Below are 18,024 nucleotides of genomic sequence, written 5' to 3' on the forward strand. Positions count from 1 at the left end.
GGCTGTGCCTAAACTGACAAAACAGGCACTGTCTTTGATCTTGATGAGAAGTGGCAGAGCAACGTCATGTCTATAGAGTGAAACTTCATTCTGTGCCCAAGCGTCATGGCCGCATTCAAACTACCTCCCACAAACCATCTGTACCTCAATGCTGTGCCCAAGCTTTGTCTGGAAAAGTTGGCAAAGCCAAAGCCAGGCTGGAGGACGTGCCAAGAGCCAGCCAGGATGGACAACTGGAGGAAAGCGCTCATGCCTCTGCTCCAGCTTCAGGTTTCACATCTCACTGCAGTTTCAATTCAACCCAAACATGGAGCATCCTCCAAGAAAGCACCTAGCAAGCATGAACTCACAGAAACAGGGAGGCCTTCTGAACCATATGGATTAGTCTATTCTCTTTTTCATTTAGCATCACGAAAGGACAGAGCAAGCAGTCCTGTGCACTGATATGGCTCCAGAGCACTGCTCCAAAGCAGCACAAGAGGGAGGAAGGTGGAACCTTCTCAGTGGAATTCCCAACTCATCAGCCCTAATCACCCCTGAAAAAGGAAGAATATCCTGATCAAGTCTTTACTGTCATCCAATGTTTCCCATCAGCACAACATGAACACTTCTGATGGGCCCGGCCACACAAGTGAATGCAGGAGGGAGGGCAAAAGCAGCGGTGCCCAGCACAGCAAGATGGGGCACATACAGAGCTAATCTGAAGGAAGAATGAGAATGAGCACTGGGAACGTGAGCTGGAGCTGCAGATGGAGAGCCAGCAACTGAACAAATCGGGGGGGTGGGGAGGGGTGGTGTGGGGAGGCAGGCGGGGGAGAAGAAAAGCTTTGCTGGGTGCAGGTTCGAGGTGCTGCTGGTGGAGTCCTGCTCCCATAACATCCTCCATGGCCACAAGATCAGGTCCCAGAGGGACCGATGTCCAAGTGTCCTAGAGTACACCTGACCTGCCACATACTCATCACAGCACACACATGGTTAGTCGCTCACTTATGGAATCCAGTCATCCTGGTAAAGGAGATGCCCAAGGTTGCACATTTACAACTCTCCAGAAGGACTGGCATTAGAACAAAGAAAAGACTTTGTAAGTGGGTTCAGGCTTCCAGAAACAAGTTAGAACCAGTTGTGTGCAAACCAGAGAACTGTATTTTACCGAGGGCTTTTTCCACAACTTTGCTTCAACTTCACAATCGAGGATCAACTGTCACTTACCAGAATCCAGCTGTGTGAATTTTAAAGCTCATTTACTATGCAAAGTGAACTGCAGTGAATGTGACAAATCAAGGCCACTTATCTCCCAAGTAATACATTGAAAAAACAATAAGCCAGATGTTCTCCTCAGCTGCTTTACACCAGGACATGTTTAGGCTTGCTGGAAGCGTTTTCCATTCCATCCTCAGGCTGGGAGAGGAACGCTGCCCAGCAACTCCTGGTGATAAGGGGCAAGCTGTGGGATATGCCCCACAACAACAGGAGACCCATTCAGTCGTGGTGACGTCCAAGAGCACCACTTTGTTGGCACATGCAATGTGCAGCTCCTCCTGACACCACTGTCCTCAGGGAACAGCAAATTCCTGTTGGGTGGTGGCTAGAGATGGAATGTCAGGAGGACTGGGGCTGAGTTACAGCCACTTTTGATGCTTCTGTTGGACCAGAACAAACACGTGCAAAACACTGTTTCCTCTGGAAGTCCCCCAAAACATAATGTGGGGTTGGGGGGTTTAGATCAAGTCACACTCTCTTGCTCCACCACTCACCATCACCTCCATAAGACCAGTCATTCCAGTGATCTCCACTAAAGGGATGCTGAGTGCTCTTCTCTCAACAGCACCACACACTTACCGTGGATCAGCGTGTCCGCTGCTGGATGCTAATGCACCTAGTAACAGAAACTAACACCCAGAGATACAATCCTTCAGCTGCACCCATCGCAAAGAAAGGGCAAACTTGGAGACTGCTGGCAATTTAGAATCAATAGCTCCCAGTGCTGAGGGACACTGGTGCTGGAGCAGCTTACCTTGCCGGGAATCATACTGTCGCATCTGCACCTCCTCAACACATTCTGCTGGGAACCAGCCAGTCCTGCCCTTCACGGTTCCTTCCCAAAAGCCACCTTCACCAATGCTCAGCACTGTGGGGAGAAAGAAACAGGCATGTGAGAATGAGCAGGCTCCCAGGGAATGACCATTGTACAGTGTTAACACAGTGGAAACACGAAGTGCACAGCATGGAACCTCTGCCTGGGGTCAGGCGTGCTCTGGAGGAAGAAAGCACCTCAAGAAGCACCTTTAAAAGCTTCCTTCCCCCATGTCCAGAAGAAAGACAGTGTGTAGTCAATGGCCTTCATGCAGCCACGTGCTGTGAAAATGAAACAATAAGTTGGCAGCATTCTTCTTTGCATGAAGAGTTGTTAACGGGGACCCAGTCATAGCATGGGCTTTGGTAACACCAGTTCCTGGAAACCTGCCACCGACTGTAACTGCTGAGACCCTCAGAGCAACAGAGAAATCAGCCCCATGACCAAAACAAGGCCAAGAGAGAAAGAAACTGGCCAAGGCGACAACAAAAGTCACTGAGAATGGGGAAGCCTGGCTGGCTGTGTTGAAAAATCCAAGAGCTGTTTCACTCCAAATGACACAGCAAACAGGAAAGCACTTCCCTGCCACAGCAAAACTCTCCCAACCCATTAAGCCTTGGTTTTATATGCTCAAAGCTTAGAAAAACACAGAGGAAGTCTTGAAACGTGCTCTGAAGATTAAATGAATTCAGAGTCAAGGAGATTTTAACAGGGAATCGCATCAGGAGCATCCTCATTAAACCAGGGACCATCAGCTTGAGTTCCTCACCAACTGCTGCTGGAGAGGATGGCATCAGGGAGCCAGGAGAAACTGCTGAGGAGCTACAGAGAAACCAGCACTTCCGATTGCAACCACAGAAAGAACCAGAGCCCCCAGCACAGGCCCAGGTTCCAAAACAGCCTGAGGTTTGTCGGGAAAACCAGCCTGATGCCAGCTGCCATCTCCAAGCTCCCTGCAACTGCATTCATAAAATCACAGAATCATAGAATGGTTAGGGTTGGAAAGGACCTCAAGATCATCCAGTTCCAACCCCCCTGCCATGGGCAGGGACACCTCACACTAAACCATCCCACCCAAAGCTTTGTCCAACCTGGCCTTGAACACCCCCAGCGATGGAGCACTCACAACCTCCCTGGGCAACCCATTCCAGTGTCTCACCACCCTCACAGGAAAGAATTTCCTCCTTATATCCAATCTAAACTTCCCCTGTTTAAGTCTTAACCTGTTACCCCTTGTCCTGTCACTACAGTCCCTAATGAACAGTCCATCCCTAGCATCCTTATTGGCCCCCTTCAGGTACTGGAAGGCTTCTATGGGGTCTCCACGCAGCCTTCTCTTCTCCAGGCTGAACAGCCCCAACTTCCTCAGCCTGTCTCCATACGGGAGGTGCTCCAGTCCCTGATCATCCTCATGGCCTCCTCTGGACTTGTTCCAACAGTTCCCTGTCCTTTTTATGTTGAGGACACCAGAACTGCACACAATGCTCCAGGTGAGGTCTCACAAGAGCAGAGTAGAGGGGCAGGATCACCTCCTTCGCCCTGCTGGTCACGCTCCTTTGGATGCAGCCCAGGATACGGTTGCTTTCTGGGCTGCGAGCGCACACTGAAGCTGGCTCATGTTCATTTTCTCATCGACCAGCACCCCCAAGTCCTTCTCTGCAGGGCTGCTCTGAATCTCCTCTCTGCCCAACCTGTAGCTGTGCCTGGGATTGCTCCGATTCCCCACTCTAAGGCCAGCAGCCCTGTAAGAAAGATCTGGATTGGTTTGGGATATGTAAAATGCATCAGATGTGACCATTGCATTTCCTACAGCAACAGAGAAAAAGACTGTCACTGCCAGAGCACAGCAACAATGCAACAGTGCAAGAGAGGAAGAGGGACGTGAGAATTGTTACTGATCTTTCTGGAAGTTCCCCATTTATAGTTCACACCCAAGGTGCCCAGATACTACCCCCGTTTTATCCAGGGAACGGCTGATGTGCATTTCCCACTTGAATTCAAGCATTTGCAAGGCCAGTGAATTGCAGCATCCTGATACAAGGAAGTGCAGAGGAGCAGTTACATGTTCTCAGGTTAATGCGGCTCACAGCACCTCCCTAACACTTTAACTCAGTGGTTTCTGGAACAGACTCTGAATTCCTGTGTTAGATGAAGTCTATAAAGATCAAGAGAAAGTGCTGCACATCACCCCAGAGTGATAAGCTCTCGATACACCCTTCAGAAAACATTACATTGTGGCATCCAGAACAGCAATTCATTTGACATCCCGACAGAAACCAGCAGTCAGCATGCTGGGCTCCTGCTCTCAGTGATCTCACATGCATTCCCTCAGCATCAGCTGGATCACAAGCTCTTAAAAACAAGCCCAGCACATCAAGAGATCCCCCTGACTAGCACAGAGACGTGGGTGTTCTTGGGACTTGCTTTGAAACTTCAGGAGCCATTAGAAAACCCCACAGAACAGAGCGGGGACACACACTGGATTCTTCAGCTCCTCAGCAAATCCGTGGGCAACAGGCAACAGGAAAAGGTTGATGCTGGCTCTAGTTTAGACTTGAATCATCTTATCTTGTGCTCCTTCCCAGGGCTGTTTCTCCAACTTTGTAACCATACCTTAAGCTCACCAGTAATCAGAAATGCTCTGGAGTGAACGTGGCAGTGACAGCACGAGCTGCTCCTCCCACAGGCTGCAGGTTCACACACAAGCCTTGGGACCTGGCCCAGCACAAGGGCAGTGACCTTGGAGGCTGCTGGATGCTTCCCCCAACCATCCTGCAGGGCTTATAGAAGATGAGGAACCTCCTGTGGCCGATTACCAAAAAGGCCCTTTGGCAATGGGCTGACAGTTACGAGGCAATCAGCAAGCACAGGGAAACCTTATGGTCTGGTTGTCCTAAAGCTGCACTGCAGCCTGGCAGGAGCAGAGCTGCTCAGTGCTATTCAGCTCTAGACGCAAGAAACCACCAAGCAGAGACCACAGGTACGACACTATCCCCAGAGACCACATTTTGGTCCTCAGGAGGAACAGCTCTCGAGATAAACTCTTTGAGATTTGTACCTCAAGGCTACGCAGGTACCTTCTGGCTGTGCGTGGTGTCAGAGCAGCTACTGCTCATCTTCACCACAGCACAAGGATTCTGCGCAACTCCCAGTATCCCACCACCCCTCACTTTGTACCCATCACCTCGGAACTGGCTGGGCCCTCTGCAGAGCACAGAGATGCCTGGTTTGAAGGGATGAGCCCCACTCCCCGACAGACGTCCGCTCAGACCACCTCCCCATGTGGACATGTCCACCTACAGCTGAAACACGGTGAGGCATCTGCCCTGAATGCCACGAGGGGCTGGGGAGGCTGCCGCGCCTGATTGCTCTCTCAGGATGTCCCTGCTGCCTGTCCCCTGCATCCTTCCCCTGCTACTCCTGGGGTCCCTCCTTTCCGCACTGGGCTCCATGCGTGTTGGCTGCACTGCTCTGTGCCCCAGCTGGTAATCTCTACACAAACCCCCGTGCAATCAGCTCTCCTCATCAATGCAGCGCTGCCTTCCAACATGAAACCTCTCAGGGAAATGGTTTCTTTCGTCTTTTCCTGTTCTGACCAAACACAGCAGCAGCACCGACTGCGCAGGGGTTCAAATGCTCTTGGTATGTCCCTTAACACCAGTGTCTCTGGGGCCCGCCCACCACCCGCCCTGGCAGGGCAATCTGATCTGCCCTTTCTGGGAAGTGCCAGCAGTGGGAATACAACAGAAGGCTTAAGTCCCCGTTGGCAGATTTAGGGGACTTTCAGCTCAGGGACAGAGCAGCACACCTTACCCCAGACATGGAGCATGGCCCCACTGCCAGGCTGGAATTCCTGGTACTGGGTGGAATGATGGTGGTATTCCATATCCCGACTGGCAGAAGGCACAGGCACATCCATACTACCATGTACAGCACCTTCCCAATCCAGCTCCCTCCCAGCCCTCCACAGACAGCACTCTTGGATTTATCCCTGCGCCCATTACCACAGTGCCCATGTGTCATTCCCAGCTATATCCAAACATTAAAGTTACTAACAGATTAAGCACTGCTTCATGCCAGACACAGCGAATTCCCAGAGAACAGGAACTTCACGTTCGCCTGTATGGAGGCATTAGTCCTATCGGAAGCAAGGGAAAAGCAAACAAACAAGGCAGCCTGATTTACAAGCCAAACAGGAGACTCATTTCAGTCTCTTCTCTAGATCTTTTTTGAGATGCAAATGCTCCTGCTCTCCAAAGGTTATGATGTAGTCACAGCTTGGAACAGACCCAAATCCCGTACCTTATTTCCCATTGCTCTCATCCAAGCTTTAGAAGCTTTGCTAACACTTCCCAGTAGAAAATTTCTCTTTTCTAGTACTCTGTGTTTCCAGCTTCCAAAGCAGCCCCTCGTGGAGCAGAGCTCATCCAGCTCTCCAGAGCCTTCTGTTCTTGCCTTCTATGCTTGGCTCTTCAGTCACACAGGGCTCCTTCTCCAGATTTGCTGCTTTTCAGGGTTGGAAGGACCGAGGTTCCAGCCTGTCTGCCATCAACCTGAACACACATTTTAAGGTAACAGCAAACTGAGGCTGTTCTAACGAAAGGAAACACCTGAAGTTGTCCATATTTCACTGTCTTGTCTCTACGGATGTTAGATAGGACAATACAAAACCCTTGCTCAAGATCAGCAACAACCATGGCTCTCCCCTCATGTGACAAGCAGCCACCTCACTGGAGAAGGCTATCAGCTTAGTTAAGCAGGATTTCTCCTTCACAAATCCAGGCTGGCTACTCCCTATCACCATCCTGCCCTTCATGTCTTTGGAAAATGTTTCCAGGGTTAGCTGCTCCATCACCTTCCCAAGGATCAAGGTGAGACTGACCAGCCTGGAGTTCCCCACACCTCAGCCTTGCTCTTCTTGAAATCAGGAGCGACATTTGCTTTCTTCCAGTCATCAGGAACCTCTCCTGACCACCACAGCCTCTCAGAGATAATGGAGAGTGGCCTGGCAAAGCCATCAGGCAGGTCCTTCAGCATTCAGTGGTGCATCCCTTCAGGCCCACGGACTCACATATGTCCAGTTTGAATGTTCCCTAAACTGATCCTCCTCCACTGAGGTATGTCTACCTTGCCATGGCCTATAGAATCATAGAACGGTTTGGGTTGGAAAGGACCTTAAGATCATCCAGTTCCAACTCCCTGCAATAGGCAGGGATGCCTCACACTAGACCGTGTCACCCAAGGCTCTGTCCAACCTGGCCTTGAACACTGCCAGGGATGGGGCATTCACCACTTCTTTGGCCAACCTGTTCCAGTGCCTCAGCATCCTCACAGGGAAGAGCTTCTTCCTTATATCTAACCTGAACCTCCCCTGTTTCAGTTTCTGTCCCAGGGACCTGGGATTGCTGAAGCCTGCTCTTGCCAGTGAAGGCTGAGGTGAAGGTGGGTACCTCAGCCCAGTCAGCTCATTCAAACCCTTCTTGCTGTACAAACACACACTTCCTCAGAAATGAGGTACAGAGAGCCTGAGCTTTGGGCTGGCAGGGAGAGGAGCAGATGGGTGCCAAGGAGCTCTGAGGCTACAGCAGTTCATGTTTGCCAAACTGACAGGACCACGTTCAAAGCAGCAGCTTGCATTCAGCAGGACTTAAGCAGGGCCTGGCTCGGCACATGGATGCTGCCTTCCAGCAGTCTCTCCTGACAAGTCACTCCAAAAGTGTCCAAGGCCAGGCTAGACGAGGCTTGAAGCAAGCTGCTCCAGTGGAAGGTGTCCCTGCCCATGGCAGGGGTTTGGAACTGGATGAGCTTTAACATCCCTTCAACACAGAGCATTCTATGATCCTAAAATGGTTCTGTGATTTTCTTCTGCAAAGTCATACTCTTCTTTAGCTCCAGGCTCAGACCGCCCCATGAACCCAGCTCCCCTGGGACAGCCCTGCTCTTCCATGGGGGCCTTACACAGGAAATCCACAGCGGTCAAGAAAAAGCTGGCACTGACAGGAGGAGAGAAATAATGGTCTGCTGAGGCCTACAAATCACTGGTGCAAGCTGGGGACTCACACAACCACCAGCTCTGAAGGTCACTGGTAATTTGAATAGCTGTAAACATGGTAATGAGGCAAATACTGACTCACGTTGGGATGCGCAGCCAAAGTGCTTAAATATGCCTTGAAGGTATTAACAAACAAGACACGCTGGGGATAAACTCCTCTGCTGAAGGAAGTCACAGGCAGTGCACTCTGGATCCCAGTCAGGTCCTGCTGCCACCTCCCAGTGCCATACTGGGCCGCCGTGTGCTCCATGGCCTCCAAGCAGCCAAGTGACCACATTCTCGGTTGGGTTTGCCTGCAAGGACCCCTCAGCCTCCTGCTTCAGGGCCCTGGGGGAAAAGCCCACAGAAGCTGCTGAAATCCTGTGGGCTTTCTGCCAGCCACTCTGGAGGATTCCCTCACGGCTCCCTCCCCACTCTCATACCAAATGCAGACATTCCTACCCTTCCCCTGCGAGGCACAAATCCACCTTCCCCAGCTGTGCTACCAGGGACCTGCCCTTCTTTCCCCCACTTAAATCGCAGCTCTCACTCATCATAAACATGTCTTCCAGACCATTTTATGCTGCCTCCTACATGCTTCACTGTACCTGCAAACTTCTCCTTTGGATAATCCAACGTAGCATCCTTCAGGTCTTGTGGAAAATTCCCTACTGAGGTGATGCTCATGGACCCCAGCCAGCTGCAGATGACAAAGCAGCTGTCCTGACCAAAGACTGTTTTCCTTTGTGTTCCTTCTATTCATTTCAGCCCCATTTAACCCTTAAAGCCTACACATAGAACCACTTTAGCAGTGTCAGCTCTTCCAGACCACCTCTCTGCACCCCATACTTGCTTTGCAGCTCCTACAGTTCGACTCTACAACCTGCAGTTCCAGGATCTAGTCCTGCCCCTTTGCTGCACAGCACAAAGCAGGTCTTCAGCCTGTCAGAACTCCAGATGCCACCAAGATGCGCCTTTCACATGGGCTAACAGCATCCCGGGTGGCTGGGACTGCACAGCTCTTTAGCTGGTTGCTGCCCTCTCTGTTCCTCTCGAAGCACCCGGTCTCCTTCGCTTCACAGGTTCCAAGGCCAAAAGAAATGAAAACATGAAAAAAAGGAAAAAAGGAAAGAACTAACTGCTGGTGGCTGTGGGCTTCCCCTTCTAGAGTCCCTGCACAAGGATGGATGCTCCTTTCCACAGTAATCCCAGAAGCTGCCTTTTTACACAGTCCCCCAGGTACAGGTTTCCCCCACTTTGATTTGTTCCTGCTTCTTCCCTAAAGGGAACTGTCATTCCCAGCACCCAAACTGCTCATTTACTCATGGACTGGGCTCAGGCCAAACCTTGCCTCATTCACTGCTCAAGCAGGATCTTCCTCCTCCTCTCTGTCTCGCAGACAACTTCCCTCTCCTGCTCTGTTAGCACAGGGACCCCTGAGGATGCAGCAGCCACTGGCCCAGTTTCCGCGGTGTCTGCTCATGAGGCATGGTCCCATCTTGCTCTGAGGAGCACAGGATCTCTTCATCATCAGAGATTGCCCCACCATATTTGTCCTCCCAGCTTCTGTGTGGCGAGTCCTGACGATGGCACCGTGCCTGGAATGCAGCACAACCCGCAGAGTGCTCCCATTCCAGGTCTTCCTTGAGAAGCTGCATGACCCATCCACCTACATCTGCACGACCCATCCACCTACATCTGCACGACCCATCCACCTACATCTGCACCACCCATGCACCTTCAAATGCACAAACCATCCACCTGCATCTGCACCACCCATCCACCTGCATCTGCACAGACTCGGCTTGGACCTGATCTGCCCACAGACCACTTTGGCCTTTGCAGTCACTGGTACCTTGTAACATTTTGTTTGTTACCCCTGCCTAAAGCCATTACTACAAGGAAATAGGAGAGCTGGAAGACTTGGATCAACCTGCGCTGCAGGGAACATGCCCTGGAAAGTTTCCTCCCAAGGGCTACCTGTGGGGTCACCCGTGAGCCATGCGTGAAGGCCTGACACACAGTGTAAAGGAGACCTGATCCCACTGGGACCCTCCCTGCGCTTACAGCAGTGGTGCCACAGAGGTTTTCTCCAACACAGCCATCCATTGACCACCTCTGCTCCCAGAAAGGGTGCACAGCAGAGCTGCTGCCCAAATCCTACACACTGGCCAGCTCTTGCACTGGGAGGTCCCATTTGCACTCTTGTCACCCCAGAGCTAATGACAGAGTCAGAAGCTCATAACTTACTGCATCCATCTCCATTATCTACTGCAGGACACTGAAATCGAATGGACAAGCTATTCCACAGCCAAGCACATGTGAGCCCTGTCCTCCCATCTCAGACTAGCGCTGAGAAGCACCTGATGAAAAGCTGAAAGGACCCTGGTGACACCAGCATAGCCCCTGCTGTGTGCAGACGTGACTTCCAGTTCAGATTCTGCTGTGCTTGGGACAAGTTAATGTATGAAGAGAAATAACAACCTGGAATGTACCAAGGAAACCTCCGTGGGCCCTTCTTCCCATCATGGAACACCCTCAACTCCATTTCTGACAGGCTTCCTGGAATCAACCCTTCCCATAGCTCTGCTCATCTCCCCTTCGCACTCCCACAGTGAACTCTGCTGAGGTCCCTCAAGCTCGACTCCCAGCCCAGGCTTCCCACCTGCTCTAACGATGTCCCCAGATCCCGACTCCCGGGCAGTGCCGATTGCTCCTTCCAGCACTCCCAGCAAAGCAACACCACCAGTGACTGGGGACAGCCCTGATGCTCCCTGTGACCCCTGTGATGCTCCAGCACAAACCTGCTCATCCCAGCTCCCTGCAGGCACCTCTGGCACTGCTCAGACTTGCCCTTTCCTTCACTTACCTGGGCACTGTGATGCATTCCCATCAATTCCAACCCCCTGCAGTTCCCCGTCACCTCCTCAGGCCTCACGGGGATCTCACCACTGCCCTGTGTGGCGTTTGCTGTGTCCTCAGGAGCCATCATGGCCAAATTCCCAAATAACAGGGTCATTTCATTTCAGCTCCCAAGGGGCAGAAAAACACCACAATTCCCATCTTATGCCCTGAGCTACAAGCAAGGGACAAATCCGTTCTGCCTGGTTTCCCTAGGAGATGACTATCAGGAAGCCATCTGGGGACAGAAATAGAATCTGAGTCCAGAGACTTCCAAACCTTGTGATGAGGCTCACCCAAACCCTGCAGATAACACCGTGCAACAGCAGCAGAGACGTGCGCTGACCCCAGCGAGGGGCACCAGAGCCAGGATTCAGGAACCCTCCCTGGCCACTCTGGCAGAAAGGGCATCCCAAAGCCACCCTGACCATGAAAGATGCCCTCAGCAGTGAGGGAGAACAGCAGACAGAGTTTGTGTTTCTCTCAAACCTGATACACGACTGCAAGTCTTCTTCCAGTGCCTAAAGGGGCTCCAGGAAACCTGGAGAGGGGCTTGGGACAAGGGCCTGTAGGGACAGGCCAAGGGGAATGGCTTGAACCTGCCCGAGGGGAGACTGAGATGAGCTCTTAGGCAGAAGCTCTTCCCTGTGAGGGTGCTGAGGCGCTGGCACAGGGTGCCCAGAGAAGCTGTGGCTGCCCCATCCCTGGCAGTGCTCAAGGCCAGGTTGGACACAGGGGCTTGGAGCAAGCTGCTCCAGTGGAAGGGGTCCCTGCCCGTGGCAGGGGTTGGAGCTGGATGAGCTTTAAGGGCCCTTCCAACCCAACCCAGTCTGGGATTCTGAGTGACATATCTGCAGTGCTTGGTAACACAGGACGATGATCATCCAGGGCCCTCCTGCTACCAGCACTATTGCTTTCCATATGCCACAAGACTTCCTAAATCCCAGCACGCAGGACCACTTGCAGTTCCAATATGCAGCTGCTAAGTGTGGCTGAAGCCATCAACTTGCCTGCATTGCTAAGATCCTGTTCCAGTCAATCCTACCCCAGCAGAGCCAGGAAGACCTGGTACAAGCAAAGACAAAGTCCAGAGAGAAAAACAGCAAAACATAGCTACCCTGATCGCACTGCAAGACTGGATGCACACCTGGAAACACCACCAGCACATACCTACAACCCAAGGTCAAGTCCAGAGGAGCAGGGTACACAAGTCTCTTGGCTCTGTACCAGCAAACAAGCAAATGCTGCCTCTACTTGTGCAGCTCCATGTCCTGGACAATGTCTCCTGTAACCTGGGTATTGTAAGGAGCACTCAAATCTGTCTGGTAGGCCAACATGGAGATGATGTGGCATCTCAACCATGCTCTTCACCTTCACGTTTTTCACCTCTGAGCCAGTGCTGCACTGGGGACCCAGAAAAAGAGAAGGTGCCAGAATCTGCAGCAGCAAGTTCTGCCCAATGTCAGCTCTAAATCACTGCTGCTGAGCTCAGAGAAATCATCAGCAACTGACCCATTTTTTGGTCAAGTCCCTCATCTGAGCTGCAGCATCGCTCTGTGACCTTCACTCAGCCCCAGAGCTCATCAGGCTCCCAGTTCCTTCCTATTATTGTTTTTCCACACCAAGACAGGTTTCTCCTCTTTTCCATTCGATTTGCTATGTCTGTACTGAGCCATATCTAAACTGGAAGTAAGCCAAGCAACGTAAAGCTTCACATGGCTTCCAACCCTTCTGCAAACTCCCAGCTCATCTCAACACCTGAGCACACTGCCCAAGTCTTGTATTCACATATCACACACACAGGCGACACATTCTCTAGCGCACAGTTACTCACACTCTTGATACCCAAATCTCAGGAGTGTTTGTGAGCCACCATCAGCAGTATCCTCACCCCAGAAGCAGTCCACCCGTTGTGCCATGCAGGTCTCGGGATGTCAGACCTGGGAAGGTGGAGTCTCTAGCAGCAGCACTACCAGGCTACAGCCTTCCTGACCCCCACAGCTGGGAGCCTCTCCAATCTGGTGAAGTTCCCAGATCCCTGGTGGGTGAAGCTCTAAAAACCAAGGCACTTACAGAGTCAGTGCCCCCCCGGTGTGTGCCACAAGAGCCCCGCTCTTCACTCTGCTCAGCTGCTGGATCTGTTACAAAACTAAAGTGCAATTACCAAAGTGGATTTTTAAATGTCCCATTACATTAATAACCCTAGTGTGTAGCCTCCATCTGGCAGATGGTGCAGGGTCCTGTCAGCACAATGACACATCTCACTTGGGCTTATTAATAAAAAATGAAGGGAGAGACAACTTGGCAGTATCAGGGAAAATAGGAAAGATTCGCATGGGGCCCCCAGGTGGACTTAAAAAGTGGTTTGTCCATCAGCCTCATCACCTTCATTGAAATATCCTGGTTACACTTGAACAAGCCTTCAGACACCTTCACTAATGACACCTTCATCTGCCACCACTGGCTCCTTTATTGACAACGGAGGAGAAGCCAGAGCCTGCATGCAACATGGAACAGAGTCCTCCTGTCAGTCAGGCCTGGATTAGGCACCTGCCACTCCACAGACACATCCAGCACCCACTGAACACACCCACATTGACACAGACCTCAAACCCACCAGAAAGCCATGCACAATGAGCCATCCCGGAGCAAAGCACACTCCAGTGGGATTCTGATGCATCCAGGAAACCACTTTGCTCTCCAGTGGGAAGTTCTACACCTATCCTGAGGCTGGATCCTCTCCCAGCTCTTCGCATGTGTGTCATTCTCCCTACCAAAGGCACTCCGCATTAGTTCCTACTGTAGAAGTGCTACCTGCCTTAGAAGCCCTCACCCCAATGGTCTCACCTGGATCTAACATGCTCTCTGCAGCCAGACTCTTCCTCAGCACCTCCCCTCAGGGAGTCCAGCCCTGGTGTTCAGAGCACTTCACCAACAACCGAGCAGCTCAAATGCAGTTACAGCAGGATGTAAGTGCACACGGAGCTTCCTACAACAGCCTTCAGTCATCCCCATCCAAACAGGGTCCATGTGACTGCTCTCCACAAGGGCCATCTGCCATTCTCCAGTCACAGCTCTCTCCCCTAGCTATACCAGTATATGGGGATAAAAAAGTCTCAAAGCAGAGTAAGTGGACTTCTTTCACCCAAAGGTGACGTTTTCTTTACAACATTATAACAAATTACTCCAGAAAGAATTCCCACACGAAGCGTTAGCTCAGGGTCTTCAGATATCCTGCCACGTACCCGCCAGCTCTCCATGTGGATTGGTGGAAGCTGGTGGGCTCTCTGGTCCTTTATTTACCTCTGCTGAGTTTGCAAGTGCTCTCTATGACCAGAGACAAATTAAACTTGGTGGCTGGTAGAGATCTTGACCAACAACCCATCAGTGGAAATAACCAACTAAAGGAGAGCTGCAGTCTCTGTGCGAGTTTCCTCTTGCATCAGAACGTTTCTCCCTCAAATAAAGAAGATAAATTAATAAAGACTGGAGAATTCCTGCCCCTTTGAACTTCTCTTTCGTTGAATCACAGTATGGGCTACGAGAGCAAGTAGAGAGAAATGTTCAGACCACACAATAAGAGACCTGAAATCTGCTTTTGAATTGCCTCACCAAGAATTTAAGAGTTGGAAATGACCATCACACCAGCAGGCTTTGAGATCCCATCAGCCCTGAGCTCAGTGTAGTCTATCAAATGTCCAACACAGCCTTTGCCTTGGCTTGCTCAAACTGCAGCCCCCAGTGATCCCATGAAATTGCTGGTTTGATTGATAGGGATGAGTACAGGGAGTGCTGTTGTTGAAACCTGCCCCTTTGGGCTTTGCACACAGGCTCCCCGGGGCCAGCGCAGTAACAGCCTGGGCTGAGGGGCACTTTCTTACCTGCCCCTTCCCCATCACCTTACGCTTGGGGCTCCGGCTTCCACAGAGGAACAGAGGCACAGCTGGGTCCAGGAGGTCCGAGGTGGCGCAGGGCTTGGGTATAGCAGGATGGGAAATGAGATCACTGCGGACGAACGGGGACACGGCCTGAGGAAGGGGCACAGGAGGGAGCTGGCACTGCAGAGGGAGCTCAGACCACCCTTGCCTGCACCATCTGCCACCAGTGACATTGGAACCTGCCTGGCACCTTTAGACGCAGGCAGGTAAAAGCAATTAAGTTCAAGGCCTGGGGACATGAAAAGTCTCCAGGAGCAGATGGGATCCACCCGAGAGCCATGAGAAGGGAAGGGTAGGAGCCCGTACAACAGCGATGAGAGCAGAACACACCGCCCTTGGCCTGCACCCGCCTGCAGCACAACACATGCTCCAACAGAAGACACGCTCTGCAAGGGTTTGTCACGCTCCCCCTCCACATTGTGCTCCTCAGTGCTACAAGGACACACCAACCACAAGGCTGGCCAATGCCCCTCACTGCCGCATTTCATGCCCACTACTCCTCAGGAACAAGGTCTGTGTGTGCAGGGAGTGACTGGGCCTGGAAGGACCTGGTGTGGCCACACACCCACCGTGTGTGACACCAGCACAGGAGCAGAGGCTGGATGGAGCCTGGTTTGCCCTCCGCAACCCAGCCCTGACCTGCCACGGCTCATCCTGGCTGGGGACAGGGTCCCTGTGCCCAAGGAGCCACGTGCTCAGCCATGGCCTCATCCAGAGCTTCAGGCTCCTCGTGCTGGACCAGCCCACGGCGCACTCTGCAGACAGGGACCCACCTTGAACCCAGCTCTCCAGGCGGTAGGGCTCGGAGCACACAGAGAGCTGCGGCTGCAGCAGTGCAGGAGCATGTGTAGCTTCCTCCATGCCAGAGCTCTGCTCCTCATCTGCAGCCACCCCAGTAGCAGCAACAAGAGCACATCTGCCTCTCCCCATCTCCCGCTGGCTCAGGCTCCAGCCCCTTCAGGCAGAAGGTATTCCTGCAGCAGGTCCTACAGCGTGTGGAATGAGGGGCTGTGGGCTCGGGGTCCACAGAGATGCCGTGTATAATCCACTGTGAGCACATCCTCCACCACACCAACTCCTGCCCCAAGCTATTCCAGCCCTGCAGCCTCCAGCTGCTGAGCTGATTTTTATAATCATCTTGCTTTTAATACAATCATTAGACAGTCATTATGCCTTTAATTAAGCATTTATTGTAAAAAATAGTGCCAATCAAAGCTGCAGGTTGAAAAAGGAAAGGAAGGGAATGAACATATTCCCAAAATGTTAATAAGGGCTTTCAGCCTCAGCAGAGCTTCAGAACCTGGTACCCGGCAGCAGATTCAGGATGTGAGATGGGAGCAGCCCTGACCCAGATGGAGCGGGCTGAAAGCTGACTGCTGTGGTTCCTCCTGCAGCCCATGCTCAGCCCACCTTGCCCCGTGCCTGACACCCAGAGCAGGCACTCCCACACCCAGCAACTCCCACCACAGATTCCTCTGGCTCAGGGGGCAGAGATCCTTCCTCCCCTGGTACCCCAAACCCCCGGGGCAGCCCCAGCAGCGCAGGGACCACAGGACAGGAGCCAAAGGCCTGGCCCGAGGGCACCCACAGGGCGCCGGAGGGGCTCCAGCCGCTCTGCTGCCCACACGAACCATCAGCGCCTGCCACCCACACGCACTGGACAGCGGCGACATTCCCCAGTCCCAGCCACTGCTACAGCCATGGTGCAGGGAAACCTGAGCCAATGTGTGTGACCATGTCCTTCCTCCTCGCCTTTGCAAAAGCACACAGGGAAATAACAGAGCAGCAGGAAGAGAAATCAGAGAACCCCACACTGGTTGGGTGGGATCTTAAAGCTCACCCAGCTCCAACCCCTGCCACAGGCAGGAACAATTTCCACTAGACCAGGGTGCTGAAAGCCCCGTCCAGCCTGGCCTTGAACACTGCCAGGGATGTCCATCCGTCCGTCCGTCCATCCATCCATCCATCCATCCCTTTCTGAGGTCTCCAGAGAAATGCCTCCATCCCCTGAAGAGATCCCACTATGACTGACCCAAGACCCCCACTTCTCCTTGTTACTGGTGCAACCTCACCACAAGCCTGGTATCATGTCCTGCCTCTAAAGCTTTGTATGTGTTCAGCCCCCTTCCATTTCAAGGTGGCACACCAGACCTGATGGGGAATCCTCTGGGAGTTCTGGTACTGCATACTTCAGTTGGATTCATCACAGCTCCTCATCTGTTCCCAACATAGCTGATTGCATTGAGACAGAGAAAGGGAGGGAGAAGCCCAGGCTCTGCTCTCTCTGGCACTCTGAAAGTGTCCCAACACAAGCCAATTTGAACTGGTAACTGGTCCCATCGATGCACTTCACAAATCAGAAACATGCACAGTTCAGCCTGCAACACTTGCACTCCTTTCTTCCTCCCCTTTTCTTATCAGCATCTGCCTCGCAACATTGACAGACTTTTGGAAAATCATGGGCAGGCACCTCAGATACATGGTGAGGCGCTGGCACAGGGTGCCCAGAGAAGCTGGGGCTGCCCCAGCCCTGGCAGTGCTCAAGGCCAGGTTGGACACAGGGGCTTGGAGCAAGCTGCTCCAGTGGAAGGGGTCCCTGCCCGTGGCAGGGGTTGGAGCTGGAGGAGCTTTAGGGTCCCTTTAACCCAAACCAGGCTGGGGTTCTGTGATCTAAGTCCAGCTGAGTGCGGGTGACAGGCGCAGCCGGGCTGCCCCATGCCAGGGAGCAGAGCTGTGAGCAGGGCTTGCATCAGGGCAGAGCTGTTCAGCACAGGCTCAGAGCAGGATTCACACGTGTGTGCAAGGGTATACACCACGGGCATCTGGCACTGCATGTGCCCAAGATTCAATACATGTGCACAGCACAACAGGGGTTGTTGGTGTCAGAGAGCCCTGATCAGGACACAGAGTCAGTAATTAGACAGCAACAGATCCCCTCCCATCACAATCAGCTGCGGAGTGCGGGGCAGGAGGAGGGCTCAGTGGTACCTGCGAGTAGTGGGCTCAGCCAGCACGGGGGTGAAGAGCAGCATCTGGGCATTGCCCGAGTGCGAGGCACAGCGAGAACAATGCTGGGAGTG

General features: G+C 52.6%; 1 protein-coding gene across 9 annotated transcripts in view; it reads right to left on the reverse strand.

The window, feature by feature from the left end:
- SHANK3 (SH3 and multiple ankyrin repeat domains 3) overlaps nucleotides 1–18,024 on the reverse strand; it is a 322,687-nt gene that overhangs the window by 131,349 nt on the left and 173,314 nt on the right. For all 9 annotated transcript variants that reach the window (XM_065695522.1, XM_065694720.1, XM_065692333.1 and 6 more), the window contains one exon: nucleotides 2,015–2,128. In XM_065695522.1, coding sequence (XP_065551594.1) covers nucleotides 2,015–2,128 — 114 coding nt within the window. The remainder of the gene's footprint in view (nucleotides 1–2,014; nucleotides 2,129–18,024) is intronic.

This window comes from Lathamus discolor, chromosome 1, assembly GCF_037157495.1.
Source record: "Lathamus discolor isolate bLatDis1 chromosome 1, bLatDis1.hap1, whole genome shotgun sequence".
Taxonomy (NCBI): domain Eukaryota; kingdom Metazoa; phylum Chordata; class Aves; order Psittaciformes; family Psittacidae; genus Lathamus; species Lathamus discolor.